This window comes from Podarcis bocagei (genome assembly GCF_964188305.1).
Source record: "Podarcis bocagei genome assembly, chromosome: 3".
NCBI classification, from domain to species: domain Eukaryota; kingdom Metazoa; phylum Chordata; class Lepidosauria; order Squamata; family Lacertidae; genus Podarcis; species Podarcis bocagei.
The window spans coordinates 56,376,022-56,394,412 of NC_138127.1; the positions used below are offsets into that span (position 1 = coordinate 56,376,022).

The 18,391-nt window shown below is 42.3% G+C and overlaps 1 protein-coding gene across 1 annotated transcript in view; it reads right to left on the bottom strand.

Moving 5' to 3' along the window:
* PLG (plasminogen) overlaps positions 1-12,329 on the bottom strand; it is a 28,781-nt gene extending 16,452 nt beyond the window's left edge. Inside the window, exons 1-7 of the mRNA XM_081186947.1 lie at positions 12,185-12,329; positions 8,621-8,759; positions 7,890-7,996; positions 4,070-4,184; positions 2,063-2,202; positions 1,137-1,257; positions 38-156 (exon numbers count right to left, since the gene is read on the bottom strand). Of these exons, the coding sequence (XP_081043073.1) occupies positions 38-156; positions 1,137-1,257; positions 2,063-2,202; positions 4,070-4,184; positions 7,890-7,996; positions 8,621-8,759; positions 12,185-12,233 (790 nt within the window). The 5' untranslated portion in view covers positions 12,234-12,329. The remainder of the gene's footprint in view (positions 1-37; positions 157-1,136; positions 1,258-2,062; positions 2,203-4,069; positions 4,185-7,889; positions 7,997-8,620; positions 8,760-12,184) is intronic.
* Between the last annotated feature and the right edge of the window lie 6,062 nt (positions 12,330-18,391).

Consider the following 18,391-nt stretch of genomic DNA (forward strand, 5'->3'; position numbering starts at 1 on the left):
TCACATCAAACCTGGAACTGATCATCCAAATACTTACTGCACCGAGGAATGTTACAAAATTCCCAGCGTTTAGTCGGGCTGGTGGTGAAACACCAAGGGCGAGGCTCACCATCAGGATTACGGCAGAAGTTTGACTTCAGATTCTTTTCTGGAAAACTGAACATTACATGGGAAAGTTGAGGCTTCTGCCTATTGACCACTGCACTGGTTATTATGTTTCTTTGGGAGGTGCAGGAAACTGCCCTCTGCCAGGTCAAACTACCTGTCCCTCTGTCTCAGCATTGCCTTCTCTTGACCCCAACAGCTCAGTTGGTTAGAGCGTGGTGCTACTCATGCCAAGGTTGCAGGTTCAATCCCTGTATGGGACAGTGGCATATTCCTGCATTGCAGGGGGTTAGACAAGATGATCCTCAGGGTCCCTCTTCCAACTCTATGATTCTATGAATTGCAACGGTTCGTCAGGGTGTCAGGCAGGGATCCTTCCCATCCCCCGCTTCCTTGAACCCATGGCTTTGTACATGCAGTTCATGTGCTCTGCCACTGAGCTGCAAAGCAATGTGCCAAAGACTTCGGAATCAAGCACATATTTTACACGTTGAGCTCTGTAGTTTCCACACATGAAGTCCCTATATCCTAGATACACCCAGAGACATCTCACACAGATTCCATTCATTTCAATGGGCAGAAGAACGGAAACTATAGCACAGTCTTGGTTATTGCATTGCACCCTATGTGGGGTTAATCCAGAAGCTCCAGTTGGAGCAAAATGCTGCACTGAGACTGTGGGTGGGGGCAGGTTAGCACAGCACATAACTCTTAAAGGCCAAGTCCAAGGCTTGTGTATTAATTTACAAAGCCTTTATCAACCTGAGCCTAGGATACCTTTAGGATTGCCTGATGCCTTCTACCCCCAAGTTTTTTTAATGTTATCGGTGATGGACTCCATCCTGTATCCCTACTGTACACTGTTTAGAAACTGCGGGATTGAGCAATACATTAATCATCAAAATTAATGGTTTCTGCCTGAAGCCTTCATATAACTCAACATGTTATCCTTTTCTCCCCCATTCTGTTCCACACACCATTGGTAATTGCCATTAGTTGAATTGGTGAGGGTTTTTTGACTTGTGACTTACTTTGAAGGAATATATCCATGAGCATGAGGTTCCTGAGAAGCCCAGTCCTGGCATTCAAGCCCAGATTCAGTTTGGGAGACCCTGCCTTGGTAGTTTTCCCCGCTGCAGTACATGCATTGCTCTGTAAGGATAAATGTTTCTCTTTGAGTCATGCAGCTTTGTCTTCTTGTCTTACAGGCGGTAGGAATGGGGGAATGTTAGGTCTTCTGCTCCCCACTTACTGTGCACAATAATAGGACATAGTGATCAAGTTCTGGTTTTATATTATAAGGCTGGTAAAGCTGCTAAGAAGTTTAGAGCTCAGGTTATATCAGGACTGGTTCCTTGAAGGTGTCGGAGTTAAGCTACTCTGCCCTTCAAAATCTAAGGTAGTAAGTAATTTGTTCATATTGCCTTTCTGAAGTTTTTAATTATACTGTCTTATGTACTATTACAAAAATGTTTTTAAGAGCACGTGTACAATGTTTGTTGGGGTAATGGAATTGCTGGTGTGTGGGTGTGGGTGTGCGATATTGTCTTTTAGTTGACCCTTCTTTGCCAAATGATCCCAGAGTGGGTATTATAGAATAAAAACATAATGATGCTTCATCAAAATCGGATTAATGTAGACTAATTATTGCCAAGATGGGTTTTTTTTTCTGTAATCCAATTTTCTGTGTCTTAAAATCAAGTCTTGGGGAACTCTTCTGTTCACTTACGAATGATTACCAAACAACCCAACAGCAGCTTACACTAGTGAGACTTAATCAGAAGAATAATGCTTCTATAAAGGCACTACTACAATATTTGTATTTTGATATTATGAATAACGTGGCCATGCACATGTGAAAACTGGGTTTCTTCATCATTAAAAAGAACAATACTTGAGTATATGCTGCATTTAAAATTGCCTTGTAAAATTAAAATTCTGGTGCGCTCAACCCCACCTTCACATTCTTGGATGTTGCAATAATCATATCTTGTAGAAGGATCCGTTGTGTAGCACCAGGGACCTTTCTCATCATTATCCGGATTTCTACAGTAATTTTTTTCTAATCCACTATCAGGGTTAGTGGTAGGCGAGTACCTAGAAAAAAAGAAGAAAACAGAGGTCAAGAATACAGTCGTACCTTGGAAGTTGAACGGAATCGGTTCCGGAAGTCCGTTTGACTTCCAAAACATTCAGAAACCAAAGTGTGGCTTCTAATTGGCTGCAGGAATTTCCTGCAGGAGCCATGGCGTTTGAGAAAAAGCTCAACTACCTTGGGTCTTCCTCTCTAAAAAATGGGATAACTGCTTTTTTTTTTTAGTGGGAGTAGATCCCCACTAAACATCCCTGTTATAGGGATTCAACACCATTCAACACCATTGCCTGCTACATGCAGAGGCAGGGATGTGACAATGATATGACAATGCCATACGTCTTATAGCAGCAGCTATTACTGGAGGAAAGAGCAGAAGGGAGACATGGTGTTGCAGCTCCTTTCAGCAACAGCTACCCATCCTCTGTAACAACTAGCTCTGGTCTGAATCAACTGCATTTGCATCCATGAGTTTATACAAAACTGTTGCTCTTTCGGTGTCCTGCACAACTAAAGTATCTTTATTCATATGGCAAATATTTTCACAAGGGATGCAAAGCAAACAGTAATGAAGCACTGAGAAATGAATAGCTACTTGCCTATCCTATCTAAACGTCAGGTTAGTAATTCAGCATGGATTGCTTCCCCGTAAGGGCTATAACTTATTGTCACTGCAGAACATTGCAGGCTCTGATGAATCCTTTTGCCACCTATTACTGCCATGGCAGTCAGGAAGTACTTAAATTCTATCTTCTTGGCCAATCATCTGGCTCATGGCTTGAATTGGAGCGGGTTAAAAGTCACAAATCCTTAAAAGGCATGTTTGTTACACGAGAGAGAGAGAGAAGCAGCGAAAGAAATGTCTTTAAAGACTATGTGTAATTACTGAGGGTTGTGTTCCACGTTAGTCATACTCAGAGACCATTGTTTCATTTTGAATGAACCCATTATGCTAGCAGAAACCAGCGTAAAGATTCCCACTAATGCAACCGAACACTCCCTCCACCCCCAAATCTGCTCTGGAAGTTCAAGAGATCCCCCGCCCCCAGAATAGCATGTGCATGAAGAGGAGAGAGACAAACAGAGATGCTTACGCTGAAATGATCTCCTTAGCACTACAACACCCTCCCATCAGACGTCAAGGAGATAAAGAACTGCACAACTTTTAGAAGACACCTGAAGGCAGCCCTGTATTGGGAAGTTTATAATGTTTGACATTTCATTATGTTTTTATATGTGTTGGAAGCTACCCAGAGTGGCTGGGGCAACCCAGGGTATGAATATGATGATGATGATGATGATGATGATGATGATGATGATGATGATTACAACCCATTGAAATGAATGGACATTACTAACTTAAGTCTATTACTTTCCATGGATCTACTCAGAGAAGTACTTAGTTGGACAACCTTGAATATTTTGTTTTGTTAATGTTCAAAGTGCAATTCTTTTATACTGTTTTGTATGAATAGCTTTAAAAAGAATATTATTAGCTTAAGAGTCACTTTGTGCAGCACTGCAGGTTTCTATGAGAAGGTGGTCCACCTTAAGCTTCAGTCCTATGCACATTTTCTTAGGAATAAGTGCTACTTAACTCAGTGGGACTTAATCCTAAAAGATCACACGAAAGATTGGGCTTTAATCAAGGGGACTCACAACCCAGTGTTGTGCATCTTTACACAGAAGTTGGTCATGCAGACGTCAGTGGAGCCTACTCACAAGTAATTAAGCAGATAATTGGAGTTTGTTAGGCACAACTAAATTTTACCGAATTGTGCCCTACATATTTCAGAGAGCAAAATCTAGTTGAACATCTATACATTGCACGAAGTGGAAAGCCGCTCATTCTCAGATGGGAACAGATCATACCTGGGTACATGAGGAGTGGTGGCTGCCCATCTCTGGCATGCAACTCCATTCTGAGTTTTAGATTCAGTTCCTCTGTAGTCTTGTCCAGTTCCTCTTTTGCATTCAAGTAGATACACTGAAAGACAATGCTTACTATTATTATTTATCATTATTGTTGCTACGGCTACTACACAGCACCACCACTCAGAATTATTGAACACACACACACACAATTTATTTATGCACCCCAATCTAACGTTCTGACTTTCCATTTACTGAAATAAACAATACTGTACAAAATGCAGTGCAATCCAGGTGGTGCTGCACAGACCTTCCTTCTAACTGCACGCTTAAGCCACTATCCAGGAAAGGCTGGTTCACACAAAACATTCCTTTCTGCACACAAATCAGTGCTGCTGATGCAAAGAATGGAAATGTGGGCCGAGCTAGAAGCAATCCTACGATTGTGGCAGCTGAAATAAGTTACAGACAATGGTGCATAGGCGCCGACTCCATGGGGCTTGAGGGGGCTCGAGCCCCCTCAAAAATTTTTTTGGGGGGGCTCAGCCCCCCCAATAATCTCGGGCGGGCGCCCTTTCAGCAGAGCGCCGCCGCCGTCCCCCGCCTCCTCCTCACCTGCTCCTTCGCCAGCCAGCCAGCCGCGCGCCCTAATCGGAGGCACTGCCGGAAATCCCGCGAGAACAGGGGAATCCCGACTGGCCACACCTCCCAGCCAGCCAATCGGCTGGCTGGGGGGGCGTGGCTTGCCCTATTTAGGGCCGGAGCCACTTTATTTGCATATTCATGAGCTTATTTATTATTCATGAGCTTTCCCGGGCCCCCCCAATATTTTTTCTAAGTCCGCGTCCCTGCAATGGTGGCATCCTGGTTCGCACTTCAAGTTCCCTATGTAATTGCAGGTAGATGGGCTAGACAGATCAAGCAAGAGAGACAACATTTCATGTGTGAACCAGAAGAAGCATGAGTGCACTGTGCTGAGTTTCTTTCTCCCGCAGTAAGTAGCAATGCTTACCCCAAGTCATGGCATTGTGCCTCCTCCCACCCTCCACTCTTCATCATTGGATACTGCTTGCTGGATGGGGAAATGTAGAATATCATGACGCCATTATAGCAGCTCTATGTTTAATGCCTAAGTCTATCTACCCAAAAAGTTTCCAGACTGCAATGTTCATCCTGATAGGTTTGTGTGGAGCTTATATGATACTGGGCCCCTTCAGGATGGTGTTTTTCTTGCAGGTGTATTCCGCAACATGTCATTAACACAATAATAGTGTGTCAGTGGTGGATTAATGCTGGACCATCCACACATCATTTGGCTTTCTTCATTGTTCTGTGGTGCTTCTTCAGTGTTACCACATTATCGCCATCTGCAGGGGGAATTCTTGTGCTGTAACAAAAGCAGGACAACTTCTCCTTCCCCCAAAACATTTGTGGTATTTTTTTAAAAAGTACAGGATTTCAGCAAGAAGAATTGAGGCATGTGCCAACTGGAAATACAGCAGTATGCCTGCCCTGAAACATTTGCAGGTGCAAAAAGTACTGGAATCTATCTCATGAATAATAGCCCCAATGCCATCATGAGCACAAATAATCCTGAATGCACACACACACACACAAATTTTGGAGGGGTCCATTGTCAGCTAGTGGTTGCCATTCCCCACTTCCTGTTGCAAAGTTTCATCTGCTTTCTTACTTGACTGCTTGTGGCTAGAAAATGACAGGATGATTCCATGAGAAAAGTGTGGGATAAGAACTAAATATTTTGCAAATAAACGGTCGGTCTGGAAGTGCCCCCAAAGTGTGGAAACATCAAAAGAAACTAGCAAGCCACTGTTGGGGGCTGTGTAGCATTGGGATATATGGGTGTGTCCAGGTGGGGAGAGCTCTGTTCATAGGGAAATAAATTAATGGCTAAGAGTCCCTTTTGGAAGTCATTGCATGACCTGGGAAAAGCCCATTCACACAGGGATGTGAGAGAGCTTTCCTGCAGTCACTGCAGCAAGACTCTGCAGCATGTTAATAGGGTGGGATGGAATTGCCAAACAACTATAATTTATTCAGTGCTGCCAACAGTCTGCCAGATGCTAATTAGTGCAGCAGACAGGAACACTTTTCCGAAATGGATTCAACTGAAGTTAGTCTCATATTAAAAGGTGCAAGTGAAGAGTTTCTCAATTTGCTTCAACAGAAGTTAATCCTGCATTTAAAAAGTGCATGTGAAACAATCTGTTGATTGTGCTAACTATAGCTAATTAAATGCTAACCATACTGGGAAAGGGAGTAAATAAAATACCCAGTTTATAAGAAACACACCATTCTAAAAAGTTGTTTTTGTTGTTTTCAATTAAGTACATCAATGAAGTCACATCATTGCGACAGCTGGCACAAACTTCTGTGCATGGGAAGCAATTATAGCAAACTCCGTCTACTTTTAGTATTTGTGGAGGAGGGTCAGAAAAAGGAATTGTGTTTCATGTGAGAGAAATGCAATACAGACAGTGGCAATGTCTTTGCATCACAGATTTGGAAAAACCAAAGAGACAAATGAAGATCTTTAAAGACCTTCACAATCTATAATCTAGCATGTACACATAAAGATAGGCAAACAATTGCATACAGGCAATGGGGATTTCATTTTCTTGGGATATCTATTGCCAACACCACATCAAAGGCTGTGTCTGAAGATCTCCTGTGTATTAGCCCAGCACTACTGCAGAGAAAGAAATGAGGAAGTCATTGCCAAATATCCTCCTACGGAGACATCTGTTCCCTCGCTGGCTGTTTCCTCTCCACCCTTGAAGAAATCCCAGCACAGCCTTTGGGAGCAGTCTTGAAGTGTCCGTGAAATGTCAAGATCTTGGCTGACATGACCTATTTCTCAACTGCTGATGGGAACATGAGCATACTTGTTTAGCGAATTTTGGACTAAGAATGTAAGAGCAACCTTCCTGGAGGGGAGTGATCTAGTTTTTCCAATTAACTCCCACCACTAAGCTGCATGGCATATAGACGGCCTTCTCCAACCTGCTGCAGTCCAGATGTTGTCGGAGTGTAACTCCTATCTGCCCCAGTCAGTGATCAGTGATGATGGGAGTTATAGTCCAAAACATCTGGAAGGCACCAGGAAGGCACATTAATGTTTTGTGATTTTAAGCTAGGAAAATGATGGTGAGAAAATCCAATTCGCAGATCTGAAGTGTCATGTATACTTTGGTCCTGAGAGCTTTTTTAAAAGCAAACATCACACCTTGAGTATGAAGCCATTGGATACCAGACTAAGAATGTGAGAGCAGCCTTCCTGGAGGGGAGTGATCTAGTTGAAGATGCTCCAGGGCTGCCTTATTTTCTGGAGTTTCCAGCGGTCCCTCTCTGGCTTAACTCAAGCCATTTTCAATTATTTTAGGCCACTCAGTTCTTCAGGAAATTATCCCAAGTAATAAGGAATAGCCTGTAAACCAGGCACACAAAACCACTGGCCCTCCACATGTTGCTGAGCCACAAGTCCCAACAACCCTACCAAGGATGGGCAATGGCCAGAATAATGGGAGTTAAACAATATTAGCAGCTATATTTTCATTTCCTCAAATAACCAGTTTCCCCCTCCTTAAACTGAGGCTAAGGTCGTGTGTGACAAAAGATGGCAGTAGCCCATGAATGACCTTGGAATTCTTTTCTCTTCAGGGCACTGTTTCTTTGACAAAAACACCCATCAAATAGATTTCAAATGGCCTCGGCTGTCAATCGTGTAAGATATTGTGAACACATGACATTGCATAAGGTGCTAGAGAAGACATGATAGCCAAAAGCTGTATACACTTACTTCTTTTTTCAAAGAGAATTGCATCTGCCCTTCTAAACACAACTGTTGTTTTGGTGTTGTCGCCCAGTGTAATGCATTGCTGATCTTTGATGGCAAATATAAAAGACCTGTTGAAATGGCAAGATGTGAATGGGGTGCGAATGCAATCTGAGTATAATTTTATCCATCTTTGATTGCATTGAATTCACTCACTGAAAGTCATTCGTACAAAATTACATCAAGGCAGAAGTTACATCAAGGCTGTTATTATGAAATGTGTTCAACCTGATTCATGTGTCCCATTAAACTGTAGTTAAAATAAAATATGGCTTCATATGAACAGGCACTTCACTCCTCCACCGCTGTGCTCCTGGGAAACAAACCACATTGTGTCATCTGAACCTGGACCCAAAAAACAATGTGTGGAAACCAAGGTGGAACAATTCCCATCACCCCTGGACATTTGCCCCCCTGGCTGGGGCTGATGGGAGTGATAGTCCAACAACATCAGGAGAACACCACATTGGTTACCCTTGTGCTGACCATTGAGAGCCAACTTCAAGACCCCTGCTCTCTCTTCTGATGGCTCTTCACATTTAAGCCAGATTTGGGCACCCTTCAAAGAGATAAACGTCCTCTTTAGGTAGAACACATGGCTACCCTAGTCTTAATGAATACAAAACATTTGAGGTCAGAACTGATCATTAGGACGTTTGGGCATCCTTGACAGGATGCAACAGTGTCAGGGTTACCTGCAAGTAAATGTTGTTTCAGCTTCACATTTCTGTGCACATTCTTCTATATTGAGGGTCCTATAGACCTGGCTTTGTTGACCAAGTATCCATGCGCCATCTGTTCTTACATAGTCTTCATCAAGCTGATCTCCTCGAACTAAAAGAAAATTAGCAAAGAGGCAAGATTAAAAGGTGAAAATGCAGCAGCTAATAAAAACAGTAACAAAATTTTTGGGAAAAGGTGACTTATCTGGGCAATTTTGATGTGTTGAGGCACAGGTTGGGGTTGTCATGTGCCATCACAACATAGGTGACCACTCAGTCCACTGTCCAGTTGCTTTAAACCAGACTAGGACTGGGCAGCCATTCAAATAGAGGACTCCTTTGAACAAAGGGCTATCCTCTGACAACTATTTAAATAAAGCACTGTCTTCTGTAAAGTAGGACACATGGTCACCCTCTCTGAGATGTTATTCAAGATGCTTCTTCTTTGGATTTTGCCATTATGAAAATTGCCTCTTTATCGTGTGAGCTTCTCATGATGTCATGTCAGTGTCTCATGATGTCATATCATAGCACTGTGAGTGCCCTCATTCCCACTCCAGTTCATTGGCAGACATTTTGGGTGGAGAAACTTGCTGCATAATGACTTCAGGTCACCCATTCTGCCTTGCTAAAGGGATCTGCATTAGGATGAGGGAAAGGGAGGCAGGCTATCAGCCTCATGTAAAAGGCAGTAAAATCATCTATTGCTTTCTTTAGCTTATTTTACCACTATGAGTGTGTCATTTGATTTTTCTGCAGCAAAAACCAAAATGGGAGAGAATCAGAGGAGGGAATGCCTACACATTGACCATAATAACTATGTAATCTGGGCTTTAAATAGATGCTCCGAAATCCAGTGATGAGGGAAAATGACAAGGGGAAAAAAGAGTCCAATTTGTTCAATGCAAGTACTGAGTGCAGACCCAACCTACCAGTAAAATCTTATCATATAGTCTAACACTTTATTAATCTTTGTAAAATTATTTATTTATTTTGGAGAAGTAATCTTCTAACATCCAGACAACTGCAGATTAAAAGCTAAATCTACTGAAAATTCTTTGTTGCCCTGTTCAGCTCAGCAGTGAGAAAACTGTCAGTGAGTGGTGTTTGGCTACTGAATGCAGAAACAGTATCCTCTGTATAATGGTATACTTTGTGTTTTTGAGCTTTGAAACAAAAGGAGGAACCGTCAGTAGCTGAGGGGCACACTTGCTTGTGAGAGATTATAGATGTCCAATAAAAGGGTAAGAAGGGTTGCTCTGAATCATACTGGCAACCCTAATCCTATTCACCCGGGAGTAAGCCTTATTGAATTCAATGGTGCTTACTTCTGAGTAGACCAGTGAAGATTGTAGCCTTGGACTGTGATCATTAGACTGAGTTCTATCCAGCAGCTCTTATAGATATGCAATATTTGTTGAGTCAAGACCAAGAATTGAAGGAGACATGGTACTAATTTTTGTGGACAGATTTATAGAACCACTTCCAAAGTCCAATGAAATTTGTCTATTGGCTGAGATGGCCTTTGCATCAAGGCCACTGTGACCAAATCTTAAAGAGTGCTGTGTGGTTGCAGCTCTTTGGCTGGATCTACACTGACCTTTTAAATGTTATTAGAATGATATTAGAAATAATTAGAATAATTAAATAATTAGAAATATTTTTCTAAAACATCACATAAGTAAAGGTAAAGGGACCCCTGACCATTAGGTCCAGTCATGACCGACTCTGGGGTTGCGGTATTCATCTCGCTTTGCTGGCTGAGGGAGCTGGCGTACAGCTTCCGGGTCATGTGGCCAGCATGACTAAGCCACTTCTGGCGAACCAGAGCAGCGCACGGAAACACCGTTTACCTTCCCGCCAGAGCGGTACCTATTTGTCTACTTGCACTTTGACGTGCTTTTGAACTGCTATGTGGGCAGGAGCAAGGACCGAACAACGGGAGCTCACCCCATCGTGGGGATTCGAACCGCCGACCTTCTGATCAGCAAGTCCTAGGCTCTGTGGTTTAACCCAAAGCATTTCTTACAACCATCAAAACAGGAAGCATTCTCTTTTGCTTTCTCCCCACTGTCTCCCTAGTTTCTGGTTGCTCTACAGAGCCCTCCTTCCTACCTTTCACCAAGCCAAGGAAGAGATGCATGTGAAGAAAACAGTGACCACTGCACAGGTGTTGCAAGACAAATGCACACAGCAGGCATGTCCCTTATCTATGCATTGACTTGCAGCAAAATACATATGAACATACCATGCATTGTGAATGAGATGACCTCCAATTACAAACTAGTGGACCAAACTAAAGTGCCACACCTGGAAAGGTATTATTTTATGATTAATATTTATATCCTTTCTTCCATGAATAGAGCTCAGGGGATATACAAGTGATGAGCAAACCCAGATCTTCTGAAGTTGTTGCATCGTGTGCCTTGGGACCATGATCTCGGATCCCCTTCTCAGTTTTTAATGAACCACGGACTTCATGGTTATGATTGTACTCTACTTATATAGTCCAGAAAGTCAGTTTTGCACATTCTGCCTCCAAGTGGATTGTGGGAAGAAGAAACACCTTGTAGTTAAGATGGCTGCTGAGTTACTTCAGTTAGAGCTGGGGTAGCCAGAAGATGTTGGACTCCAGTTCCCATTAGCCCCAGCTATCAAATCCAATGGTCAAGGATGACAGGAATTGTAGTCCAACAGCATTTTTAGAGCGCACCAAATTGACTACCCTTGAGGCTCCAGGTCTCATACCCAAAAGAAATAGTTCAGGTTTCCTTCCTATGAAGCTGCTGACTGCCCTTTGAGGGACAGTCGAAAGCATCCTTGAAACAACACGAAATGTGTGCAGCTTATCATCATGTGTAGTTTTTGCCTATTACACTAACATTACACAAGCAAGAGAATGGTCTGATGAGATATGAAACAGTTCTGTGGCTGAACCTAAGCATATCTTGCTCTTAAAGTTGCCTGGGTGCGACAGTCTGGAGAAGCATAACTAATCTTCCCTGAGCTAAAGGCAGAATGGAGGATATACATATAAAGAAGAGAATATATTTATAAGAGGGGAATGGAGGATATTCATACAATAAAAGGACCGAGTCAAAATACAGCATGGCACAATATATGTTTCATAGAACAGACTAATCTGTATCTTTGTACCTACATAATTAAGCAGTCCTATATGGGTCATAGTTTGCAAATCCAAACACCTGGTGTTTGGAAAATTTCAGCATAAAAGCATCCTAGTTTACATTAAATATGCCCACAGAATCCCTGAGCCAATCCTTTTAGTACCATAGTTCTTGAGATTGCAAAGCATTTAGATAAGCCATTGTCTTTATAGAACATATTTGAAAAATTATTTAGGTATCAGCATTAAACATATCAGGACACTACATTTCAAACACTTACGTGGGCTCAGTGTATTTCAAGTCTAGAGGATAAATCCAGTTTAAGTTGGTTTGAAGATTACAAACTATTTCTGAAAACCTTGTCCACATTCTCTGCATCATTAAAAAAGCAATATAAAAGCAACCTTACCTGAGAAGAGAAATAAAAGCAACACAAAAATATGTTTGCAAGACTTCATTTTGGGACAGGCAGGTTGTGTGCTGAAAGGTCTGCCTCTCAATGGACAAAGTTTTATTGACTCAGCTCAGATTTAGACAAGCATTAAGCAAACCAGATAGCCAAAGCAAGTTAAACATTCTCTTGGTGCCATAGGCCTCTCTTTCTACTCAAAACGTTCAAACATAACCTTGAATTCAAGATCTTACAAAATAACACATATATGTTTGGTTAGATGTTGAGAAAGGTTAGAAGACCTTTCCCAGTATATGTAAATGAATTTTTGCTCTGAATTTTTTTGTCTTTTTTCCTCTTAAGTAGCGGATGGAAGCACATCACAGAATGTCTCTAGATTACAACCCCCTCCCCCAAACAACCAACATCAACAGCTCAAAGCTTCTCCACGAATTCAACCCCAATGACTAAATGCACAGTTCAGGTAGGGTCCATTCTGGCAATGATTTCAACATGTGGCAGGCAGGGAGAAAGCCTAGCCCAGGCTGAATTTATTTTTATTTATTTACACACTGCTGTATCATAAATAAGTCTCAAAGTGGATTGCAACAATACAGTGAGAACTGTGGGGGAAATTAAAATTACAGACCATCAACTAACTATTACAGAAAGATACTTTCTTAATTGCCTAAACTAAGTGTGGCAGTATAAAAAAGTTTTTAGCAAGCGTGTCAAGGTTCACAGAGAAGGCGCCTGCTGAATCTCTGTTGTCTGGATGCTGCACTAAAGACTCAGTTTCTTGGCGTTGCCCGATGAGCCACGCCAACTTGGGAGATAACCAACAATGCTCCCTCAAATTATCTCAGTGATCAAGGTAAGGCAGAGGTTTTCAACCTTTTTGAGTCTATGTCTCACTTGACCAACTACATTATTTCTGTGGCACCCCTGTGGGGCTCAGGAGCCCAGTTATGGCACCACTTGCCTGCAGAGCTGGCAGTCTCACACCCTATTTCAAACACCTTCCCTTGTGGAGTGTTCCCTCTGCCTCCTCTCCTTGGGAGTCCTCTGGGCAGCCCCTGCCACCGCCTCTGGTCTCTGAGCTGCCCCCAGAGGCACCATTCATCTGGAGAGCTTGTAGCCAGGGCAGCTGCAACAAACAGCTGTACAGGCCTTTGGGGGACAGAGATACGAGAGGGCATCAGAGGAGGGAGGGGAAGAAAGAGGGACAGAGGCTAGTGTTGCCCGCTGCACCCGTGACCACCATTCAAGGCACCCTGGTTGAAAACCACTGAGCTAAGGGTTTAAGTGGTCCCTACCCTGGACCTAAGTTGCTTAGGGCTTTGTGAATGAATACGAAGACTCATGGACATTCAATGAAACTGAATGCTGGGGGAAAAACTAGGACAGATAAAAGGAAGTACTTCACACAGCACATAGTCAAACTATGGAACTCAGTCTCCCAGAAGGCAGTGATGGCCACCAACTTGGATAGCTTTGAAGAGAATGAGACAAATTCATGGAGGAGAAGGCTGTCAATGGCTACCATAGTTGGAGGGAGCTTCTGAACACCAGTTGCTGGAAACCATAGGAGGAGAGAGATGCTCTTGTGCATCTCCTGCTTATTGGTTTCCCACTGGCATCTGGTTGGCCACTGTGAGAACAGGATGCTGGACTAGATGCCTTCAAGCACCCAAGCACCTGGTATTTAGCTATATGACTTAGGAAAGCTTATCTGTGTATTATTTTCAACCACCTCTCAAGTGGTATCTTATGTATTCTCCTATTCTAATTTTATCAATAGAAGCTTATCCACTTGGTCGTGAAATAAAACATGGCTTCACATGACAGCTTTTCATCTAACCATTCACCTGACTCTTCTCAATAATAAAACACTGGATCACCGCACTCCATGGTCTCCTTGCGCTCAGTCTGTCATTCACAAGGCTGGACTTGAATTAGTACATTTTATAGACACAACAAAGTTGTAAAAGATCAACAGAGAGTTTACCTCTTTGCTCCCTCCTCTTGGTGCTTGTGTCTTATGTGTCAATCATGCTCATTTTCACCTGGGGCTGTAAAAGACACATACAGCTCTCAACATTTGAAGGATGCTTTGGTTTGTAAATAGAAAGGTGGGGCTCTTCTTTCCCACTTGTTCTGTATGTTGCCTATATCCCATCTCCTTCTAGAACAATGTTTATCTAGTCATGTTTGTCCTCTTTTGTTTGTTATCCTCTGAGGCTTGACTAAAGGAGGATATTTATCTGAGATAAATCAGAGTTGGGATAATTTAGTTAGAACATTGGTTAAAATATAATCAGCTGCGGAGGACCTTTCAAATAGCAGTCAAAGGTCACACCCAGACCATACCTTTAATGTACATGAGTTTCTCAAAGAATCCTGGGAACTATAGTTTGTTAAGGGAGTTGAGAAATTGTAGCTCTGTGAGGGGTAAACTACTTTTTCCAGGATTGGCGGGGAGCTATGTACAGTGTGGATGTCACAGAATCGTATTTGCTGTAAGACAAAAAAAAAAAAAAAAAAGCTAAAGTGATTGTAACCTAACTTCTAAAATGGTCATGCCAGTCAGCTAATACATTTATGCATATTATTTCTTTAATCTGTGATATCCCTAGATGCAGTGGTTTTTTTCTGGGGGTACACATACCCCTAAACATTTTCTGAATCTAAGTTTGGCCTCATTGAGGAACATTATTTCAATATGAGTAGGAAAATGAGAGTACCCCTAAACTTTTTAAAGAAAAAAACCCCACTGCCTAAATGTTAGGGTAAATCCCAAGATGACAGCCAGAAAATCATGTATGAAGAAAGCCTCTTCAAGGGCAAAGGTCATGTGCTTCAAAGGGGCTATCCCCAGATATGGAAAAGAGACAAAGTCAGGCACAGGGAAAACTGGTCACTGGCCAAACTAGGAAATGTCCAATGAGAAGTGGGAGAACCATATGCAAATATGAGTACAAAAGTTCCGGGAAAGCAGTAGATTAGACCAAATGTTGTTTCGGAAACCCAACATTTAATTTCTAAACATTCTATCACAGCTACAAAACCAGAGTAATTAGGAGGCTGAGAATTAGGAGGCTGCATGCTTTGGTTTTTGTTGTTGTTTTTTTAAAAGCCTTTCCAGTATTCTATACAGACAATTAAGAATCGCCTGAAGGTGGGGAAAAATAAAATTGTGCTTCACTTTTGAAGACATAATTGCTCTAGGTGTAAAATGTTGATTTGTAGATGTTTCTGTAACAACGTATTTGTGCTTTCTGGATTGGTAAATTAATTACATTTTACATTTTGATATATAAAACTGGGTTTCTGAAGACTTAGAAGTTGGCTTAAGAATTTTTCCTGCTGGAGGTAAAAAATAAATGGTCCCCACCCCCTTGCCCACATTCATGGTGCATAGTATTAAAAGTCAGTCAAGTTATTCTGGCCCTGATGCAGAAAACCCCTGAAGTATCTTCATACCTCCCTGGCAGTAAACATAAAATGGTGATAAATTTAATTACTTGATATTTGCTGCTCTTGCATGAGACTCAAAATCAGCTGCATGAGTTGCCTGCTTCATTCTGTCTAATGATGAAGCCAGACCTGAGTATATACTAATAATATGGCTCTGTGGTTCTGTTGCTGGGCTGTCTACACTGGTCAACAACAAATTTGTTGTCTGCGTTTTTTCAGTTGATTTAGGACGAATCTGATGCGCTGAATCTAAAAATCACATTGGTTTTGCTGAATCAGGTCAAGTTTTTGAGCTATGGCCACATGTCATTTTTTTCCGTTTTTGTTCACATGTACGCTTGTGTGGTGGGGACGCGAGTGGTGCTGTGGGTAAAACCTCAGTGCCTAGGACTTGCTGATTGTAAGGTCGGCGGTTCGAATCCCCGCAGCGGGGTGAGCTCCCGTCGTTCGGTCCCAGCTCCTGCCCACCTAGCAGTTTGAAAGCACCCCTAAGTTCAAGTAGATAAATAGGTACCGCTTTATAGCGGGAAGGTAAATGGCGTTTCCGTGTGTGGCACTGGTGCTGGCTCGCCAGTTGCAGCTTTGTCACGCTGGCCACGTGACCCGGAAGTGTCTTCGGACGGCGCCGGCTCCCGGCCTCTTGAGCAAGATGAGCGCACAACCCTAGAGTCGGTCACGACTGGCCCGTACGGGCAAGGGTAACTTTACCTTTACGCTTGTGTGGAGCATTTTAGAAGAAGTTGGGGGGGGGGGTAAAATGCCATGTCGAATAATTGTTTTGATTGGAAATGATTATTTTAATGACAAGAAGTATTTAGGTCCGATAGTTCTGGGTGATTATGTCAAAAAGGGATCAGTCTGAAGTCATAAAACCTCGAAATCTTCCATAAATTGGTGCAGCAAAGCATAAAGTTGGGGGATCAAAACTAAGTTAATGGGGCAGCCGCCCCACGAAGTATCCTGATCTTCAATCAGCACGTCGTCCTGTAGCTCATTGTGATGAAATTCCAGTGCCTATCTTCGGAGAACTTCCTGACATTAGTGACGAAGATGCCTCTAGTTGGAACCAAAGAAAGACCTTTAGATTAGTTCTGATAAGAAATATTAGGTGCTTCCCCTTTTCCTCCACCTTGTGTTCTCAATGATGAACTTTGTTGGTTTGAGTATGCAGAAGAAACTGAGCAACTAGAAGAAATGGGTTACACTTTTCATATGTGTGGGGGTCTGCCACTTAGCTGAAACAGCCCACTTGATGTATAAATTAGAACAAAGAAAGCCAGTTTCATTTGACCTTTGGTTCTCTAACTTTGATTGCTGACTGGTCTTGCTGATCTTATTCAATTTCACGCGACGGAAAAAACAACGCTATCCAGCTCAATTTTGGCTTTGAAAAGAGAAGAGATGGAAATGAAATATTTGAGTTACACTTTGAGCTCCTCAGTCATGCAACACTAGAAGGTCAAGAGAAGTTTTAAAAAATGGCTATCATGTGCATAATTAATAATACGTGGGCTAATAAATTATGAGTAACATTTGCATCATATCCTTCAGAGCTCTCACATGACAAATTGCTATTTGTTGTTAGAATAATTACTCCTTTGCTAAATGCAGGGCATGTAACAACAAGGATTTGCGTGTGGCCTGTTCTTACAGTCTTCTTATTAAAAGCAGAACCTCTGAAGTGGGGAAGGTGGGCTGTTACTGAAGTGAAGACTAAATGTGTTACATATTATTTATTTATTGCACTTTTATCCCTTCTTTTTCTCCTACGAACTCAAGGTGGCATACATGGTTCTCCCTCATGTCATTTAATCCCCCACAACAACCCTGTGAGGCAGGTTACACTGAGAGGCAGCGACTGGCCCAAAGTCACCCATGAGCTTCATGGCTGAGTGGGAAGTTGAACCCTGGTCTCTCCCAGGTCCTAGGCCAAGCCTCTAACCACTCCTATCTTGCATAATAGGGATAAAGCTAGGTTATCCCTGACTTTATCACTGTGCCAAAATTTATTGAACTCAAAGGGGCTTCCTTCTGCATAGATATGCATAGGATTGCACTGTTAGTTTTCTGTGTGCAGGGAGAATTTTATTTGGAAAAGATCTCCCCACCTGCAGTCTGAAGTGGTATAGATCAGGAAAAACAATTCAATACCTTTTCATGAACGTAGCCAGGATTTATTTTAGGGGGGGCAGGCTTTATGTGGGGGGCAGAACCAATTGGTCAGTTAATTATTTTTATTTATTTACTTGATGGGGGGGAGCTGCCCCCCAGCTACGCCTGTGGACCTTATCTACTGTTTGTATGAGCCATGTCTGAATCTGATTTCCTAGACAGGGAAAGAGTCAGACACAATATTTTTAAAGGTGATAAATATAACATAATATTGTTAAAACATTGCAATAATGTTGAAATATAATGTTCACATAATATTAATCTTCTAAAGCAATATCAGCTGATATCTTTGCAACTGAAACAAAGAGGCAAACTCGGCCCTCCAGATGTTTTGGGACTACAACTCCCACCATCCTTAGCTAACAGTACCAGTGGTCAGGGATGATGGGAATTGTAGTCTCAAGACATCTGGAGGGCCTAGTTTGCCTATGCCTGGGCAAAATGAAGCTTCCCTAACCTCCCCCGCTTTTTAATGCCACACAAATATAGATGCTGGAGTAGAGGGCATTCCCCACTCTTGTCTTCTCAGAATCTTTTGAATAATGAGATTGCTTCATGCCACTTAATGGAAAGGCT